Genomic DNA, 21623 nt, shown 5'->3' with positions numbered 1-21623 from the left:
TGATAGTCATTTGGTATAAGGGTAAAATCCAAGAAAACAACATTATATCCAAAATACACAGAACTCAGTCGGAAGCCAGGCTTTTCAATGGTTGATGGATCAAATCAAGAATCTCATCATAGCTCATTGATGTCTCCTCCTTCCTTTCATTAAAGCTAATTTTGTATATGATACATGAGGGTTGAAAATTTTTCAAAATTTTCTTCTGCCAAGTGAAGAAGTCTCTGTATCTTCCCTGTTGAGAGGCCACGCTACATTAAAGTATCTTTTACTTAATATCAGTTCTGGAAGCTGAAGCTAACACTGATCCTCCAGGATTGTTGTCTGGTGCACCACTAAGACTGCTTAATCAAAACATCAGTTAATTCCACAGCACTATAACACTATGTTCTGTGTTATTGTTCTAGCCTGTGTTATTTAAAGGTTCTTAAGTTTTGAAGATGTTTCTAAACTAAAATTGTAAACATTGTTTTATTCTTGTTGGTCCGCCTGATATGTTTAACAGAAGCTCTTTTTAAAAACTGCTGTCCTTCATAACTTATTCTTTCACTTTAGAATATCTAATTTACAGTTTAATCTCCATTCTGGAGAAGTAAAATTATACTGTGAACGCACAACTCTTTCTTCAACGAGGTATCTTTTAAGCATTATTATTATTCTATGAATCATTCTGCTTGATACAAGCAATTACGAATTCAGCTTATAGCCAGAATCAGGCAGGAGACAGGTATAGAAGACCATATTGTCTATCTAGCTTTAAAAATGTACGAACTGATCATTTTAAAGAGTGTTACTGATCTCAAGAAACAGAGTACAGAGGCATTTGTTACTAGATTAGTATTTCAGCTAAAAGATTGTCCAAATAAAAGATAATAGAGTTATTGGGCGAGGTAGGGGGGTAGAAGGAGCTGGGGAGAGTTTGGGGACCTGAGAAGTCATTTTACAAAACAACATCCTAGTAAATAGGTAAATGAATTTTAGAAATAGCATCACAACTACTTTTATATTTAGTCTTCAAAGAAAGACCAGAGGTGTTATCTCAACTGTAGAAAAACTAGCTGATGCCTTAATTCATAAGTTATGCACACTGGAAATCAAGACTAGAGATCACTCTGAACAGTGACATTAGTCAAACCTGATGAACAGGCATCATGGGGAAACTTGTTTGGATTGAGCTAATTTGTCATTTGATGAAGGAACTGCAGCTCCTAAGCCAGACTATATTTGTATTGTTAATTTGTAAATGGAAAAAAACTTAAACTGATGTCTCACAGAAAGCAGATGAGGAAGCAAAACTACTGAAATAAATTCCTCTGCATACTTTATTTCCAAATACTTTCTCAAAGCCTAATGAAAGTTTCTTACAAAATGTCCTATAAAATCAGTGTTTGTGGACAGAGAAGGAGAGTAGGTATGGAGAGAGTATGCAGAGTAGCAAATTACTGACACCGTACTCAGTATTTGCAAATGATGATGAATGAACTCAGTCCTTGAGAGCTGACCCCAGAGAACAAACCAAATTGCTTTGAAATAATATACATAAGTGGGATCTCCAAGATCAATGGTTGTCCAACTATAAAAACATTTTTGAGGTCCACATCCCAGTGAATTTTTATTTAGCAGATTCATTTTTGCCTATGAAGGAAAACACTCTTGCCTTCATTAGATACTTTAACAATTCCAGTGCAACAAAGTGTCAGCCAAATATCTGTAATTCATTTTTCTTTCTGCCAGAAGAAGGTATCTATTACAGTAACCCTATGTTATGTTGGACAGTAGGTTGAAAACAAAACCTGGTTTGCAAATAATTAATGGCACAAAGAAAACGTGAGCATTAGCTCTATGCAACAATTGTGGAACACAAAGATCCTACTTCTAGAGGGAAGTAAGTTTCACTGCCTTGGGGTTTCAAAGATGTGTTTTTAAAGGGTATTAAGACATTGTGACAAACAATTCCTCTTCAGACATATACCATCAAGAACTTTTTTTTTTCCAGTGAAACACAAAAAAACCTCAAAAAAAAAAGCACTGAAGATCAAATTCTCAGCTGACATAAATTATTTAGGAAAAGACAACAACATAAAGGCAACCTTTTAAATATTATATACCTGTATTTCCTGAATCTACTTCTCTTGCCCTCCCCCCAACCCTGAAAAAAACATTTCCAGTGTATCAGTATATTATGAATAATTCTGTGGCTTATAAATCAAGATAACAAATCTCTTCTCAACAACCATTTAAGGGACAGCCTTATCCCTGAATAGTAGACGTTGCGCTTTCCAAATTTTGCCTTGTTTTAAAAGCTAAGCATTCTAAAAATCTAGCAACTTTCTCAAAAGTCTGAAGACTTGAATGCAAACAAGGGGAAAGCATCAATCAGGGTATCATTTTATTCAGGCTAACCTTTCTGTGAGTTTTATATAGTCATTGAATTTGGCCATCAACTTGCTACTGATCACAAAGCAAGCATAAATCAAACAAACTTGATCAGAGTCATTCTGCACTTCAGCCAGGCAGGTATGCATTACCTTGCAAGGGATTAACTGCAAGGGATTAACACCCTTTCTTACACCTGTACGCTGGGCACAGAAGATGCGAAAGGCCTTTTCTTTTTCCATGTTGGCTTTTTTAAATTCATACATGGAAAATTTCACCTCCTCAAGTCGAACACTTGTCCAAATCAATTCAATACTACGAAACAATCAATTTCTTACTAGGAATAACGAAGTATATAAACTACTTGACATGCTTCATTGGGAGTTGTGTTTATACACAATCCATTAAAATGCACTTGTTTAGAAAAAATGGGCCCTATGAATAGGACCTACTACAAAGTTAAAGGGCTACGTCTTCCATTAATTAGTAGGAGCAAGCTGCACTTGTAAAATGCATTCATTTATTTTGATCTAGCTTTATTTATTTGCCTACATTTTTTAAACTAACTTCCTCCACCTCAAACTCTTCACAGATTCTGTAATTGAATCCTCTATCTCCTACTGTGCATACACTCCTAGTTTTTATTATAGTGGTCTATCCACATTCACTCACCAGTAAGTCATATTTCAGCTAGAGGAGCTCTTTTCTGACCTACTACAATTCCTTTATTTAAGAAAAAATATTTTTATGAGGAACAGGGCATTACTAACAAGGGTACAGAATGTAGTTTACCACTTGCTACGTTCATTCTGTGAGCAGTTTCACACTTTGGAAAGAACAGCATAAATTTGTTCACAGCTAACGACCACCTTTGTAAGTAAATACCATCACATGCACATTCTGTCAGCCTAGCTGGTAATTTCAGAAAGCACTTTGCTTCTTTCAAATACTTCCTGCTTAACAAGTATTTCAACTTATGAGAGAAGAAGTAAGGGTTTGTGAGACTGTGCGGCAGTTATTTCTCATTCTTGAATTTCACCGTTGGGTAAAAACCTTAAATAAATAAAAAGCTGTTTTAAAGAAAAAAAATAGATTCCTGTTAAAAAACGTAACCTTTCTCTCTATTTTTGTTTCACAGTGAACACAACGCTTGATGAAAAAATGACAGTACCAAAGACTTACATCCCCATGTATCATCAGAATAATAAAGCAACGACAAGGGTTATCACTCCCCATCCCCACATGCACACACTTTCCCCCTCCCCTTAATGTGCGTTGGGTGAGCCTAAAGGAAGCACCTCTAATCATAACCAGTCAAACTGATCTTGATATCCACACAGCCTTTGCAGCTAATAAGAAATTAACCTGAAGACAAGGAACTGTTTCACACACACACACAGCACCAGAAACACATGCAAAGATTCCAGGGTTGACTAAAGTTCCAAAAAGGATAAAAAAATTTCTTTCTACTGCTCCCTAATACGAACTGTGAAACCACGGAAAAGATGCCCCATTTCTTTGTTGGTCACAAATCTAATTAAATATAGCCTCCTCTTTCCCAGACCCCTCATTCAATCAGCAGTAGCACACTATTTTCATTCAGCATTCTCATTTCAACAAGCCCCTCTTCCCAAAATTTCAGCCACCACCTTGTCAGGGAAAAAATGAAAACATTTTCTATGCTGACATACATCATGTGATTACTTCTCTGTACTGCTGATGCAAGTATCTCATTTTCCTTCACTCTCACATTGTGACCACCTATATTTTTATATTCTGACCTGCCACCCTCTTCTTTCACTGTCTGTACATATTTACAACCGTATCTACCTTTACTTCTATGGAAAGCTCAACACAACCAAGCACTGACCTTGGTTAGGACCTCTGGGTTGTGTCGACTGCTGACTGAAGTATTTACTGCAAATAAGTATTTCATTAAATATTTTAATGGCATACAAGTTTCCAGTATTTGCCCCTAAAATAACTTAAAAATACTACATTTTCTTTTGGGATTTTGCACAAATTATTTTTTCAATATCAAGAGATGCATTTAGCCAGACAGACTTGGTTTGTGTGCTTGGGGGTAAGTCTTTATACACTATATGATTTGGAAGAAGCAACGAAGTGCTGAGGGGTTTTGGCTTCTGTATTTCATATTTCTGTTCTAAACAGAAATATGTTTGGAAAACAAGCTTAGAAAAAATACAGTTAAAGTACTGGCTAAGTTTTTATACAATAAACTAGAACAGAAACCAGCATTTACAATACATTTTAAAATAAATGAAATATTTGGTGTTAAATTCCTTCCAAAAGTGAAAGTTTGTAACAACAACTCAACAACTACAATACCCTAGAATATCAACAGTTACAGAGGGCACTGAGATACTATATTTTGGGATATTCTGCAATGTTTCAAATACAGTCCAGATGCTCACAAAGCCTTACAGTTTCACAGGTCTCAAGGCTCATACACACAACCTTAGAAGCCAAGTATTTTAGAAGTAGTTGACATAATGGCAGCAATTTAAAAAGCTGGAGGATATCTAAAATGTAAACATGACTACATTTTGGGTCAATCAAATACCTTTTAAAAATTGTGTCAGGACTAGAACTAACAGATCTTTAACTCTCCCATTCTGCGTCAGAAATATGACCAAGCAAATGAAATACAAATTATGATGTCATACTCTTCAGTTTTGCAACAGTAAATAATCCCTATCAAAAAAAATGAACATAAATGTATAATCTAAATAATACATTAGAACTGCAACCATCAGTAATTGTTTTCTGTAGTAAATAGCTGTGAGAGCAAGGTGGTCTAATTAGATTTACAGACAGACTGAACAATTCAATCCAAGAACTTCCACAAACATATAACACAAATTCTGAGTTATCTAATCTGAGATAGAGCAAAGAAAGTATATCATGTATGCTATTAAATTAAGATATGACAGCAAATTAAATTTACTGTGGATAAAAAACAAAGTGAGTTTTAACTGAAACATTCTCTACTTTGTCTCAACTGCTATGAACATTAGTAAGAGGAAATTTATTTACCAGTTATAGGGGTAATCTGTTTGAGAGCTTGAATTGCGTTACTCAAATCCAGTTTAAAACCCTGCCAGATTCAGTGACTATTTTCTTAGTGTGCCAGGTAGGATTTAGTAGTAAAATATTGAGAATTAAATTCATGTAACAACGATTAGGCTGTACTAGCAAAAGAATCAGGAAACGGAGAACAGTACCACTTAGAACAGCAGAATTAAGCATGCAGATGTATCCAACTGAAAAGCAAAATCCATTCTCGTATCAGGAAATTTCTTTTTGTCCTATGTGACTCTCTTGCTCCTGGACTAAAAGCAAAACCATTTAGAGTTTCCCTAGATCAGAAAATGTCATCAGCATCACTGTGATCTTGGGTGGAGGGAGGGGAAATCTCTCTCTCGGCGCTTGTTGAGCTAGCAAATCTTCCCAAAAATTGAACTGAAAACCGATTTCAGATATTGATGTCATTAGTATCTATTTCAGCAAATGTGAAAAAAGAGAGAGCAAGCACACATGCAGGCAGGAAGCAGCAGGAGTTGATTTTTCTCCCAGTCAAACCAAGTCCAAGAGACTCCTTCCAGCACAAAATTTCCAAATATACATTCATAATGTGTTTTTGCATGTTACGCATCTTTTTCAAAATTTTCTTTCAAATAGAAGAAAAGAGGTATCTTGACAAAAGTATGAACTAAAACTTACAGCCAAAAACCTGAGCAGTGAAAATTAACAAAACTGTTTATTCGCTTCCAACAAAATACTGGAACTTGTCACAGAAATTTAACATATATAATCCTCCCTGAGCATTTCAGCAGTCAGCCTACAAAGCTATTTTAACATAAGAAGTATATCCAAAACATCCACATAAAGTCTGAAGAAGCATGATGTAATGTTGACAGATGCAAATCCAAATTTTGGGGTTTTCTTTCTTCCATGCTAAAGGTAAGAAAGGGTCAATAATTAAAGCTGGGTGTGCAACTTCGCAGTAAAGAGTTCTCTCAGGACAAAACCAGGGGAAAACAGTTCATGTTAGAAGGATGGATACTATATATAAAACTACAAAACTACTTATAGTACACATGAGGGTTTTGTCATGGCTTTGTGAACTACACACAGACCCAAAACAGAGGAAACCAACTTCAAATTTGATCTTCTTTTTATAGCCTGTATATCGGAGATGGGAATACATGCTTGTATTCACACAGTTAGATATTAAAAAAAAGAAGAAAGTATTTTGTGTAAACGCCTATAGCTCTTCAGTGATTCCTAACATATTCTGTGAGGAATTTCACATATCCATCATTGAAGAGCATCTATATGTTGCATGTATATTTCTGTATTCTTTAAATCAGAAGTTCTATGCCACTGAGGCTAGACTGACTCCAGCATCTAAGTTACCTTATTTACGCAAAAGAACACAAATATTTTTTTTCTTCCCTGTAGAAAGGAGTTACCATCCACTAACTTCTTGCTGTCTAGCAGTGTGTGTAAGACCCTTTAGAGGAAACTCTACTGTGGTGGAAGAGGCATTCAATATTCACAACAACAACGAAAACAACAAACATTGTCATAAATCAGTTTTTTCTCTGTCTACAGCCACTAGACAACAGACTGCCCTGCAATCCAGCAAATCAAACAACCCCTACAGGGCAGGGAACACTGCCACAAAAGGGAAGACTCACTCATATGTAGGCTACCAAACTTTGCTAATGAGTATTATTTTCATCAGAATAAAATCATCTGCTGCTGCTTTGGGAGACACAGTCCACGTACAACGTTCGTGCCAATTATATTAACATCATGTAGTTAGAATTTACTGTTCTAGAAATGAAGAAAAGTTCAGAAAAGTGGGAAACAGTGGGAAAAAATAGGGTTCAGGAATCAAGATCAAACTTTTATTCCCAGTTTGGTCATCAGCTGTTGATGACCTGAGGGAAGTCATCTCACCACGTGTCCCAAACAGGCTGAATTTTAAAACAGATTTAAAACTGCTTACCTGTTTTAAAGAGCTCTGAAATACATTGAAAAGTGTCATGTTTTCCTATGAAACAGTTAAGTAGCTTCACCAGAAGAAGGCACTGTTAAATACATACACACATATATGAAAACCCTTACCTTCTCCAGGACTGACTGCAGAGGGTAGATTGGTCCAGTCGAGGGTCCAGTTGGGGCATGGATGAGGAGAAAACTTCGCTTCAATACCATTTTCCTATGTGAAAGGGCAGAAAAAAAATAAGACCCTGATCCTTTACCCACTTAAGTTGGTAGCAAAATTCCCACTGAATTTAATGGTGTCAGATCAAACGGTGCAACACTTTCAGGCTAACTGAAACTAAACAGGCAGCTGACTCTACATTATATGGGATTCAAATTACGTATTTCTCTCATTTTCACAAGAAAGCCCTGTTAATTTTCTTTAGGAAATGCTGTCAGCCTCTATGCAAAAAATATTGAGAGCTCTGGAACATGATGGAGAGTTTTCTTTAACAGAACTCATTAGGGTTCCCAGATGTTCAAAGCTCTAATCAAATAGCAAAAAAACAACAGAAACAATAGAATAATGAAGCCAAACATAAAAGCAACAGTTTTTGTCATCCTTTATACAACTATCTTTAAAAGAGGAATACAACATTGCAATTCAAACAAAAAGTTACTTTGATTATTCAGAATTATTGATAGGGCTTCCAGCAGTCCCATCTTTGCTCAATTCCTCCATTGATCAAATATCGTAGCAGAACAAAAAAGTAAAATCACTTCTAAGTCAATGCATATCAGACAAAAGATGGGCAAAATGTATTAAACCGTTCAAGGTTGTCAGACTTTGCTTCTGCAATTCTAATAAATTTCACCTTTCCAAATGGAGCAGAATATTGCTGTTAAAATTAACTCATTAAAAAGCTTAAATTACCATTAACTTAGTCATAGTTGGCCTTGGACCACCTATAAATTGACTGTCTTCATCCTCCTCTTCCAATTCATGAGGAACTGAAGAGAGATCTTGTAGCTCTTTCTCTGGAGCAGACATCAACTCTGGAAACTGGAGAAGCTCCATATTGCATTTGCCAGCAGCTTTCTTTACTCCAGGTACTTTTTGAACTCTTTGATACCAATTGGATATCAGAGGCAAATTTACCAGATTTTTGCCTTGTTTTTTGCTGGAAACCTAGAAAAATAAAATGGAAATGTTACTTGCTACTGTAAATGTTTTCCTACAAGCCACAAGAAGGCAAGAACTACAGAAGTGAGCTCGGCCCCATGCCAAGCGTGCTTACTCATAGCATGATGCTAATGCAAAAAGCTAGCTAGTTAAGAGCTCAGGCCTGCAGGTGGAATTGCCAGTTGACCATTTAGACTTTATCTGCAATTCCCATTTACTTAGTAGGATGAAAAGGTTTACATGACCAATTTTAATCCTAACTTCAGTCAGTAACAGGAGAACGCAATTTAAATAATATTCTTACTTATCTGCTATTTCCTAACAAGGGAATGATTCATTTTGGTTGGTCATCACAAAAAAAAAAACCCCAAACCACCAAAAAACCCACAACAGTAATTTGCAATGAATACTGAACTCTAAGCAAGACATTATGGTACCTTGAATGCTCTTCCTTCCCACAGGCACCCTGCAGCCCTTAAAAGCTCATCCACTGACAGTTGTTTTGCTGGCAACTGCAAGTCTGAAATACCTTTGACTATGTGGTAACAGCAAAACAGGCACAGGCGTACATTGTCCCTCGTCTTTAGTGAAGTCTTTGCACTACATCTGTGGCTTTTTGTTTACTAGCACCGAATCCAAAACTTTTTTTTTCAAATCATATATTTACTCAAACTTTTTCACCATCTTAACGTCATATTTTTATACAAAAATAGTAACTGGTATATTGCTTTTCTGAATTAAGTATATATGATGGTGAGATGAAGTGGTCTTCAATAGAAATTAGAATTTTAAGTGTAAAAAAAAAAAAAATTCTTAAGAAAGAATACAATGCACATATTACAAAAAAGATACCCAAATCACATTTTTACATGAAGACCAGCTAATTTTAAGGATGCATTTGGTGAACTGAAGTAATTTTTGTTCAGGTTCGCAAATGTTTTAGAACAGTGAAGATCATCTTCTTACAGGAGAGGTTGTGAAGTCTCCATCCTTAGAGACACTCAAAACCTGACTGGACACGATCCTGGGCAACTGAGCAGGGGGGGTTAGATAAGATGATCTCCAGAGGTGCCCTCCAACCTCAACTACCAGCCTCAACTATTCTGTGATGCTCTGCCTGCTTTAAGCAGAAAATTAAAAATCGAGATTATAGGAAAAGGCAGAAAAGGCCATGCAAAAACCAGTGCTCCTACACATATCTGTCCTCAGTGTAGAAATAGGAGTTGGTAAAGAACACTTGACATGACACACAATTTCAAGCAGCTTTCTTGCACGCTGTGTTTATAATGTTCTTAGGGTAATCACAAGTAATTAGTAATAGCTAAAGGAGCAAAAGGAGGATGAACTGTGTAATTTTTAGTATCTAATTCAATATCCTAATAGTAACACAGGCAGAAACACATCAATTCAGTTAAGGAAGAAATATTTTGGAAAGCAATTCTAAGAGGCACTGTTACACTTGATAACAAGTGTTCTAAATTGTATTTTTAAAAGTGAATAGTGGTTTCTCCCAGATGGAGAACGGAGCTTTTGTTATTCTTCTATTAATTTTAAACAGTTACAACTAATAGAAAGCATAACAAAGCTAACCTCAGAAAGATAACAGCAATGGAATGAGGTAATGAAAAACAACTCTTCAGCTTCATTATCTTACTTTTGGTAATTACAATTACAATCAGCTAGTCAGGTCTCCTCATATTTATTGTATGTTACTTTCCAGACACGTACCCACTGAAGACTTCATTATTATTCACACCCTAAAGCAAAGCGGAAGTGCAACTATAATGATTTTTTTTAAACACAATCCAGGAAGTCCAGTTATGTAAGTGATAAATAACATTTTAATACAGAATTAAACTCTGGCACTTCCATCAGCAAGAGCAGTTTCAACCCACTGCCTGCAAGAAGCTTTCAGATGCAAGTTATTAAATTTGGATGACAACTGCAGGAATCAGGGTGTGATTGCTTAGAAAACTGATCATTCACCAGAGAACAGAAATAAAGCAACGTTATCTCAGAGCTCTTATAATTTACGTAAAAATGAAACTGAAAGTCAGTTTTTTAGGACAATCCTTGGTGCAAGCTAACAAAAATGTATTATACTATATATAATTCGTAAGTTGCAGACCACCAGGGCTCAAGGGTCACACATGAAAAGCAAATAAATACAGCATTCTCAGATGCTCATGGTACATCTACAGAACGATTTCAACTGGATTGCTGAAATCAGTTAAAGCATCTGATCCAAGAATCTTCTCATGCCTAGCACCAGTAAATCAAATATTACTGTAAAAAGTTACACTCTTCTTACTTAAAAAGGCCTTGGAAAAATAAAAACTGAAATACATTAAAGTCTTTAAAATAGTAGGAAAGCATTTCATCTTACTACTTTTATTTAGTATCATCCATACAGAAGTTGCTGTTAATCCCCAATTATGTGATTTGCAAAACAAAAACAAAGCAGAGATGAATTCATAACAATTTCCGTAAAATAACTCATCATCTTAATTCAAAGGTAGCCATATTAACCTACTTCTGGACTCCCATATTGCTCTCATCATACAGAAATCCACTGAGGATGATGATCTTCCTTAAAGAAGTTGTAAACTGGACATTTGTCACATATTAATGTTCGTTAGTAATTATCTTGATTTTAGAGATTGTTTCTCTGAATCTGACTGACAGCATCTTCTCCAGGAATTCCATTTGTTTTCCAACACCATAAGGCAAATTTGGCAAAACAACTTGCAAAATCAAAATGCAAACACCAACTTCACTCAGAGCTCTTCCTGGCAACAGACACCAGCTTAGCTATCAATCTCATAGAATAATTGCAGGAGTACTGGTAGTAGGCAACCTCGTTGTATCATTTTATTGTCATGGGAAATAAAGACACAGTTGTTGTTTCCTTAATTCTTTTCTGTGTATACATCCTCATAAAACTAAGTACACAGATTGTGCTAAGCACGACTCTCACAGAGTCTTGCCACAGAAATTTTTCCCACTGTAAAATTGGTTTTGAAGCTGAGCTCAAGTCACTTGCACTACTAAGCCCTACCTCTTTCCAAAGGTGAGAAAAGGGTAGGAGGAGAAAAAGAGGGCTGGGGCGGGGTTAAAAAAAAGTAAATAAAAATCAAATTGCATGGCTTTATTAGGCTCAAAACATATTTTGATATATTTTCCTAATCCAGATGTAAAGATACAACATACTTACAACGTACAATGTACAACATTGTAAGACACTAGCACTCAGTAGATAAGAGCTATAAAAAAAGATAACCAGCGCACACACACACGGAATCTCCTTCTCAGGCCCAGATAAACTTTGTACAAAGTGAGAGATCCACCACAAAAGATTCAATAACCAAGTGACTAAGGCTTTCCCCACAAGAGGGGCAAGATAAGCTTTTAACAGATCACTGATCTTAAGGTACAGAGGCATGAATATTTTACCAATTCAAATTACAGCCAAGTTGACACAACCAATATCCTGGCAAACTGCATCCTGGACTGCAGGAACTTCTAAAATCAGCTTTGCCACTTGCAGCAGTGTTTCTACAGTGACATTCCATGTCGGGGAGCAAAGATTTATTCCCTAGTTTTCCACATTCCGTGTGGTGCCCTGACTGCCAGCTGTGCCAGCGCTTTTCCTGTTTTATCTTGGTGAAACTCTTTGAAGGTTCCAAATTCCTCCATATACAGACTGGGAGACCTTTTGAGATCTCTAAACACATCACAAGACATTAAATAGTCCTATACTCAGAATGAAATTTTGCATATACCCAGTATATACAGTGTCAGTATTACTTTGCTAGCATACACTGTTTTTTCTCATCGTGCTGTGAAAACCTCTGGATGTGAAGGAAAAAGACAAGGATGAAGACAATTGAAAGCAGCCCACTGGTGTTTGTCCAGTATTGGGAACGTGCTAGGTTGACTGCAAAGGAGAAGAGGGACAAAGGCATCTTTGAATAGACCACACTCTTAGCCTTTCCAAAATACTTTCACAATCTGATAGGAGAACATACAATTCCCCTAAAGGAAAGTGTGGGCTTTCTATCAGTACGTTATTGGACCATACAGGTAACACAAGATTCTATTAGAAAAAAAAAGATTAAGCAGCCAATCCCATAAGACTGCAAGGAGAATCATAACTTTTCAGTTACAAGCTTCACTCCAAGAGCTTCTAGCAACGTTACCTTTTGCAAGGAACTTTCACTGCAGTTCACAAAGGACCTTCCACAAACTGTGGAAAACAGTTTAGTGGCAACAATACTATGAATGACAAAACTACAGATTACCGAAGTTTCAGGGGCTGAAGCACATCCCAAAGAAGCTGGCTTCCTAGACACACCACCTCATTTCTGAGCAGGGTCACAGCGATCAGTCCTTGCTTAAAGAATACAGACTAAGTTTTGTAAAAACAAAACTGCACAGAAGAATAAAAAGTGTGCTGATATGTAGGTATTATGCTGTCCTAGACACCCATCTTTATCTACAGATGTGCAATGAAACTGGCTTATTTTGTGGGAGGGCTTGATAAAAAGCACCCATTTGAGAGAGACTGAAGCTGGGTTGGCTATACAGGAATGTTTCCTCCCAAACAAAGAAGTCATTCCTAGGAACTAGAAGAAAACAACAGCAGAGGTGAAGAATAAGTAACCTATTATGAGGAGAAATAAGCAAATCAGAAGTCATAGCACACCGTATTTTAAAAAGAAATATTTGTAGACACAAAAAAAATTCTCAAGAGAATCTCAAGAATTTACATACCAGTAGCATAAACAAATGAGCTTTTGAAAGTCTTCCCTAGTCGATACCGGAGTACCTCTTCAGCTCTAGTATGTGTAAGGAAAGTCAAGGATTTACACCTCTAAAAAGCTACCGTAGTCCCTGAATCTCTCTCCATTCACTGCCTCCCTAAAAGGCATTCTTACTTTCCTAGAAGGTACTTGTTTTCTTTTAGGCATATATGTCCATGTCGAGATAAAGTTACATGAAGTTTCAAGTCTTTGCTGAAAAGAATTCCAATTCATATAATATCCATGTAGTAAAAGTATAACAAACTGGGTAGGAATTCATTTTGCCTTGCCCCCCAGTACACTGAAACCAAAATTAAAATAGGTTCATGCTTACCTACTTTTTTCCTATGCATATTACAATGTACTTTAAGTGTCCATTTTAAATCTCTCATGGTGGACATACCTTATAGTATTTTAAAATTATTACACAATTCTCAACCCTCCCTCCTTTTAAAATTTGCAATTTATGATGGAATCAAAATTCCAAATCTCAAAAAATTCCTCACAGGTAAAATGGTCTCATTTTAGTAAATATCTATTGAGTCATGGTCGTAAATCTAGTGCACTAAATTCAAGCAAGAAAATAGGTTCACGCTTACCTACTTTTGCTTTATGCATATTAGAATGTACTTTAAGTGTCCATTTTAAGTATTTTCGTGGAGGAAGTTTTTGGGCAACTTGGTGCCAAAATATTTCAGCGTAATATTTTAACAGTTAACAGTGTTTACTAAGTATTGCTCTGCTATGTATTTAAAAGTAGTTTTGGTGATCTCACCAATCCCTGTTTTTTGTTTGTACAAAAACAAAGACAAATCTTCTGTTTCAGGTTAAGTTCACATTGCAAACGCCACAATATATTTTAAATTAACACATTTTACACTTTCCAGTTCTTAAAAAAAATATAAATACAGTACTTAATATTTGCAGAATTTGTTGTCTTACCAAGAACTGATGGATGCATGGCAGAAGCACTATATCTGCCAAGGTAAAATACAACCCTTCTGCAAAAACGTGGTCCAAAAGCGGAAGGTCAGAGGTTTTTGTTCTCCTGATGCAAGGGGCCTCCCTGTTGACTGCATCTGATACTTCCTGGACAAGTAGCTTGGAGAAAGCTATGCTCAGTTCCAAACTTGGGAGTGGATGTTCATGCATTTCTGCTGTTCTTCCTTCCTCTGTTGCTTCTTTACCAAGTACAGGCACTGCATCCTTGGCACTTGCCTTCTGTTGTTGAAGTTTTTGCCTTCGAATTTTGTCATCATTATGTACTCGGACAGGTTCTCCAAGCTTCCTTTCAAGCTGTAAAATGTCAGGAGGAATAGTCTGACAGTGCTCAGGAGATGCTGTCAAAAATCCTTCAACAGCCAGCGGTATGCTGATCTCACAGAGTCTGGTCCACTGGCTAACCTGTCAGATAAATTCATGTAATTAATGTCTCTACAGAAAGAGAAACAAAATCCAGGGTACCTTTTCGTACACTTTAAGCAAAGAAATTCCAGCCAAAGGTGGTAACTCCAGCTTTTAATATGTTCTTTGATAATCTTAGAAGCTCAGGTATTTGTATTACTTTTGCAATAGCAGAATTAGGAAACTAATTCTTATATATAACAGAATTAACAGTTATCCAGTATAGCGTATTTTTATTCCTTACTATTGGCATAAGATTAGGGTGGCTGCATAACTCACGAGAAGCAAAGCTGTGATCAATTTATATACATCATCTCTACCAAGTGCTGGTAATAAAACCAGAAGATTACACCAAACAGATTTTGAGCACGTTTATTTTACAGAAATGCATTATATTATTAGTGCTTTTTAGCATGCAACATCAAAAAACTTCAGTTTAACCAAACAACACCTTAAAAAAAAAAAATCACTTTTTTTTTCATGTTCTCATCCTTGTCCTCTATTTCTTATTATCTGTACTTAAAGGTTGTAAAACTTTTAAACTATTTTCTTATTCAGTTTACTCACTTTGCAGCCACGCAAATGGAAATCAAGTTTCCCAGCAGTTCCAAAAAGAGCTTAGAACCAGAGGTTTCTGGAGGATGTCAGGGACAATTTCTTTATGCTAGTGCTAGATGCACTAACACAAGGATATGCTTCCCCAGATCGGCTACTCACCAGCAGGGATGAACCAAGTTGGAGGCACAGTAATCACTGGCAACCATGGATGTAGCGATCATGAAATAGTGGAGTTCAACCTCCTGAGAGGAGCGAGGAAGGCAAGTCTAGGTGGATGAACTGCCAGATGAGTAAACTGCTATGTGATAAATGGGCTGAAATCACTACTCAAAAGGTAGTAGTGGTTAATGGTTCACACTCTACCTGAAGGTCAGTTAGAAGTGGAGCTCTTTAGGGGTCTATGCTGAGGCCTATCCTATTTAATTATCTTTACCAACGACCTGGAGGGAGAGATGGAATACACTCACATCAAGGATGACACTGAGTTGAGCAGAGCAGTCAATAAACTCCAAGAAAGGGCTGCCACTCAGAGGGGCCTACACAGGCTAGACAACAGGCTGTAGGATGGACTAAACCCCTGTAATGGTACAGGCTAGGGACTGACTACCTGGCCAGGTAGCAGCTCTGCTGAAAAGACCCTGGACATCCTGGTGAGCATAAGCTAAACATAAGCCAGCAGCGCGCCTTGGCAGTGATGAAGACTAAAGTATATGGTGCTCTTGAAATCAAACTTAACAATAATAGGTATTTCTTACTTTCCTTCAAACTGGAAGAGCTGTACTTTGTAACTCATTGACACTATACTGCTAGACATGAAACAAAGATCTGACCCATTTTTTCGAATCTTAAGGTTCTTTTTGTGCTGCTAAAAAGTAGTATCTTTAAAAAGAATTATTTTTTGTCTTTATGCCAAAATACAGATACTTCTCCATTGAGGAAATTTCATTTTCTAAGCAAATTAAGTTTCTTACTAAAAGAATTTAGTTTACATCAATATTAAGAGTCCACTTCAGAGTATTTAATTGTTATTAAAAAACCCTATTAATGTATCTAAGAGAAAGAGGTGCACTCACTTCAGCACAGGCTTTTAAGCAGGTCTTCTTAAAGCCTAAGAGTTCCAAAACATCCTTTTTAGATGGATCTGCCTCATATGTTTTCTGTATTATATGCCTTAAGACAACGGAAAGCCCAGCTCGGCAGAACTTGCCATCTTTCACAACAACAGCAGGTAAACAGCAGCTCTGCACAACCACTGGGAGCTGACATCTGGAGATTAAATGGACCTCAAGATCGCCAAGGAGGTTTTTTGTCACAAACTGATCATCCACATTTTCACCAGTCGGCACTAAGAAAATTTTGAATAATTTGCAGTCACAGTAGGATAGCAAAAACAGTGAAATAGATGTATGAAGAGGAAAAATACTATCTCTGTACTGATGAGAAAAACCCAAATATAAATGTTCTTCAGCAACGCTATCTTTCATCTTCCTCCTGAGCTGAAGTTCCTGAAATAGAAATCAGAACACAACATTCATAAAAGAATACAGAATTTAGAACAAAAAAGAGGGTTTGAAACTGTGGTCCTTCCACTATCTGCTAAAACTGATTTTAACATAAGACACTATTAAAGACATCCTGCCTGAATAAGTGGACTGCAGGCCCTTCCTGAGAGAAAGAATGGCTTCACAATATACACTGTCTCTTCACATAGAAATCAGACAGGGAAATTATCTGTGTAAACATTTTTTTACATTTTAGCATACTTCTGACATTAAACAAAACATACAAAACCAAAAGAAAATATTTCCTTTTAAATTTTTTAGTTTGTAAACATTTTTATAGCAAGGCTTTTTTTTTTTTTAAATCAATAATCTCCCACAACATCATCCATACATTATTGAAAAAACAAGTTCCTGAGCATATATCTACAACAGTCAGTTTCCTAATGCACACGTTTGTCTTTCTGTAACTGTTAGAAGGCATACATATAGGGTATTTAGGCCATGGGAAATAATATTGGTTTCTGTGTTAAAAAATTAATCTAGAGCCTGGCGAGATACTAACTGAAGGTCAAGAGGACACATAAGAAGAAAAAAAACGTTCATTTCAAGAATGCTACATGAACACCTCAAACGCACAACTACTTTAAGCAGTTAAATACAGCAGTAACATAGCTGAAATTAATGTCTTCTCATTATATTAAAAACTTAATTTTCCTTATACTTGGTTGAAAATTACATTTTTCCTATTAAACTATTCCATACCAGTTTAATATAAAACAATGATGCAATAATTCTTCTGCTCTATCACTCAATAAAATTGCCCCTTTACTTATAAATCACAACTCGTATTGAAAAGCTTTAGACACTAGATGGCACTCTTAAAACAATCATTATAGAAGTAAGCTTTAATATAGTAAGAGAAAGAAATTTGAATGTTGCTAAGAAAGGCCAGTATGTCCTTTTATATACGTGTATATATAGACAAAGCACAAGTGACATTGGAACAGCATCAGTCTTTCAAATAACTGTCTAGATTAATAAGGTCTCTGTACAGGTACATGAATACGATGTAATTATTTAAAAAGCAAAAAAGGTTTTCATTTGATATATCTAGATATATATATTGTATTTTTTTTTCATGTAGATGTGTACATCAAATTTATTATTTTATATCATCTACCACTAGGCCAAATCAATTGTCCGAAAAGAGGCAGTGGAAGAATAAAATCAAGTCCACCTGACATTAAGTAAAGATCATAATAATGATTGTTATAGTGAAGTACTTTTAAACCATTACATTACATGACTTTGTCTCAAAACAACAGTGCCTCAACATAATGGTACTGTTGCTTTTCTTTAATTAATACACCTGCCACACAAAGAATAGTACAATACATAATGAAATACCTACTTTCCTAAGAGCTATTTTATTTCAATAAATCTTGACGGCATATAAGTCGAGACAGATTCAATACCGTAAGTACAGCTCTGTGGAAGAAACTATATAGTGAAGGTACTGTTGAGGAGATTAGTCAAGAGTTAGTTTTACCTGCTAAATCCATAGTTACTAGTGTTTAAACTCATATCCTTGACTATAGTACTTCTTTCAATATTAAATAGTACCCTCATATGCATTTGGGTTGTTTGTATTTCCCATGGGAACCTGCAGAGCACACAACCCCGTCTTTTCCAGGCTGCTCTAGCCACTCAGACATACATATTCACCTTAAAAATCACTTCACCACTGAAGTGTCCAGTGTCCAAACTGGACATAATCAGCTTTTTTGGTCATTATCATGCTGTATAGAACTGCTAAGTATTTTGGTAAATTCTGAAGAGGTTTCTATTTCCAAAGTACATTATTCTGTAGTTTCCTTCTGTTAATCACCTTTTCTTACAAATTATTCTAAATCCATCACTCAGGACTGCACAAGTAAAACATTAACCTTTTCACCACACAGGTACTCTCAGTAGGTACACCAGCCCTTGCCCATTTTCATCCAGAGTAGCAGCTCTGAAGCACTGTTTCCCCACAGAGGATAATATATCATTAGACTAAAAATAAAAAAGAAATACGTGAAAGATGCCCAAATAGAGGTACTACTTAATCAGGCTACTGATTAAAATTACAAAAATGTCCTGCCATGAAAACCGGCAGATGAAAGGGTAAACACCGTCAGTGTAAATTCTCCTCCCATCTGTTGAACAAAATTACTTCTACCCGGTAGCAATGAGTAGTAGATAGCAGCCATCAGTCAGTCCCAGAGACAGTAACTGATTGGAAATAATGACTTGTTGGTTATTGGTCTGCTCTGTATTCAACCCAGTAAATGCCACAGCTGACACTATCCTACTAATCCACTCCTTGAAGTCTGAGATTTGACTTGAAATTTGTCTGGTCAAATTCAACTATTCTTATCCTCAGGTATACAACTACCACATACAGAAGTCACACAAACGAGATAAACCAACACTAGGATCTTGCTGAAGCAGGATAAGCAGATGTTGTCCAGAGCTACCCACTCCATTCTCCTGACAGTGTCAGAAAACAGGAATATGCATGCAGCCCACTTCATTTAGTCCATAGTCTCTCAACTTCAAGTCACTTCCCTCAACCATTTTAGGTAAGGCTCTGGATTTTGCACTGAAGCAGAGGTCCACTCAGGAAAGGTCTGTTCTTCTAAATGCCTTGAAGAGAGAATGAGACAGCTGGGCCAGACAGCTTGAGGGTGGTTACTAACTTCATCAAACTCAATGTAATTTTTTGTGAACATACACAGTAATTTATCACTACTCAGCTGCAACACGGTGAACTATACCAGAGAGACTGAATTATTTTTCTGAACCTAAATGAACTTCTACAAAGACAGAAAGAACACAGAAACAGTGACATTCATGACCTACTTACACAGCAGCACTGTGCTCACGATGTAAAATCAGAACATTTTGCAGAACTGATTGAGAAAAAAAATTATTTTGAGGAGGAAGGAAAGGCCAAGACTTTTCTTCCCCCTCAGCCAGAGCAGTAAATTAATGTCATTCAGCATGTAGCCACAACAGTGCCCATAGAAAGGACATGGTAGAAACGTGCAACTGCAGGTGACAGGGAGCCCAGGAAATTACCTGTTCTGACAGTGGCTCAGACCTAGATAGCGTCAACTGGTCTTGGTATCACACACTGAATCAGCTTAGTACTCTCCAGTCCCACAACTTGTCAGTTATACTTCTCCACAGAGTCAGTTCAGACTCCAATTTGGCTCCTTCTTGTATTCTCCTTCCTCAGGTAAAGCCACCTCACACAGGCTGGGTAGCGCTTAAAATAAGCTTAGATAGCCTACGAGAGGGGTTCTCACTAAAACTGTCCAGTACAACACAAGTTACTGTACTCAGTGGCTAGCAGTCCTCCAGTACCTGCCTATAATTATCTACTCGTGAGCCCAAAAGGACAAAAAAGTTCTCCAGTAACTCTCCACAGAATTGTACGATTCTCCTCCATGAAGCACAAAGAACCGCTGAACAGGTAGGTCTACATAGGTAAGCATAATGCTCAGTATGATTTGAAGTTTAGCTGCTCAAACACAGGTAGCTATATTAAACCCGAAATAAAAACAGAACTTTCATTGCACATTGACAAGAATCTCAGGGCTCTTAGTGAAGTTGCAATATCTGCTGTTGATTTTTCTGATATATAAAAAAGCCATTTCCACATTTTCTTCTAGCTGGATAGGCAGTTGTTTTTAATAAGTTTTCCAAAAGCTAGATTCTCGTTTAGCTAGGTTTTGTGCACACGCTGAAGTTGCATTTATCCCAAAAAGCAAAAAATTTTAAATACCACTCACTCGTAAAACATTCATTAGCTACTCAGATTATTTTTTTTCAAAAGTACTCATAAAAAATTTTAGAGGGGCATTCTCATATCAAGGTGAGGGGGAGGAGAAGGGTTAAGCTAAGGCAGCTCTTTCGGTTAATTAGACTCTCCCCACATGGGAGAAGGGGAAATCCAAAGATGAAAGTTATGGTCAATATTATGAGAATTTCCTTTTTAAAGAATCACATAAAACAGTGACAGTATCAATACAGTAACAATTAATCATCCCAGTTAGTAATTCTGAACTAAATAAAAACGAACTGTAAATTGCTAATTTCTGAAAAAAGCGCAAGCAACTCATATCTTACACTTAACAGCAGAATAAACTCCAGAGCAGGAGGTAACTCCAGCTCTCATCACAAAAAAACCAACTGTCTCATTTCTTTGGTTTTCAGGGAGAGTTAAGAACATTGCACATTTCACAAGATCGGATCTTAAATCTGAGAATAGGTACTTACGTACACAAATGATTTCCAGACCCTGACAAACCAATCTGTCATTTCATCATTTATATGACAGCGATTCATTTCGGTTCATACAGGCAATCAGACCTCTCTCAACTAAAGGTCCTGATCCTGCAAGCACTCATAGTACCTGACCTGAAGGTGTCTTTGCAATATACTGTCCCATTGTTTTCAAATATAATCCCAAATTCTTCTCATATAGTATACTACTACTATTTTTCCTACGGAAGTCCCTCTCTCTTCCCAAATTTGCAGTGCTACAACACTGAAATTGCTTTCCCAGAACGATACTCTCTGTTCTGCTACTGATACGGTCAATTTAGATCTGAGTTATTAAACTCACTGTGTGGAGCGGAACAAATTATATTCTTAATTAGGGTCCATTTAGGACAATAATACTTTTCTGTTTCTGCCGCTAACCTTCAAGGGATGAAAAGATGAGCTTCATTC

At 36.6% G+C, this 21623-nt stretch overlaps 1 protein-coding gene across 1 annotated transcript in view; it reads right to left on the bottom strand.

The window, feature by feature from the left end:
* Nucleotides 1-21617, bottom strand: part of GSTCD (glutathione S-transferase, C-terminal domain containing) — a 73609-nt gene extending 51992 nt beyond the window's left edge. The window contains exons 1-5 of the mRNA XM_009327051.1: nt 21594-21617; nt 16413-16844; nt 14320-14781; nt 8327-8581; nt 7534-7627 (exon numbers count right to left, since the gene is read on the bottom strand). Coding sequence (XP_009325326.1) covers nt 7534-7627; nt 8327-8581; nt 14320-14781; nt 16413-16823 — 1222 coding nt within the window. The 5' untranslated portion in view covers nt 16824-16844; nt 21594-21617. The remainder of the gene's footprint in view (nt 1-7533; nt 7628-8326; nt 8582-14319; nt 14782-16412; nt 16845-21593) is intronic.
* Nucleotides 21618-21623: the final 6 nt, after the last annotated feature.

The sequence above is a fragment of the Pygoscelis adeliae genome, unplaced genomic scaffold (assembly GCF_000699105.1).
Source record: "Pygoscelis adeliae isolate BGI_AS28 unplaced genomic scaffold, ASM69910v1 Scaffold87, whole genome shotgun sequence".
Classification (NCBI taxonomy): domain Eukaryota; kingdom Metazoa; phylum Chordata; class Aves; order Sphenisciformes; family Spheniscidae; genus Pygoscelis; species Pygoscelis adeliae.
The sequence above is the reverse complement of the archived record's forward strand: the minus strand, read 5'-3'. Positions and strand labels throughout refer to the sequence as shown.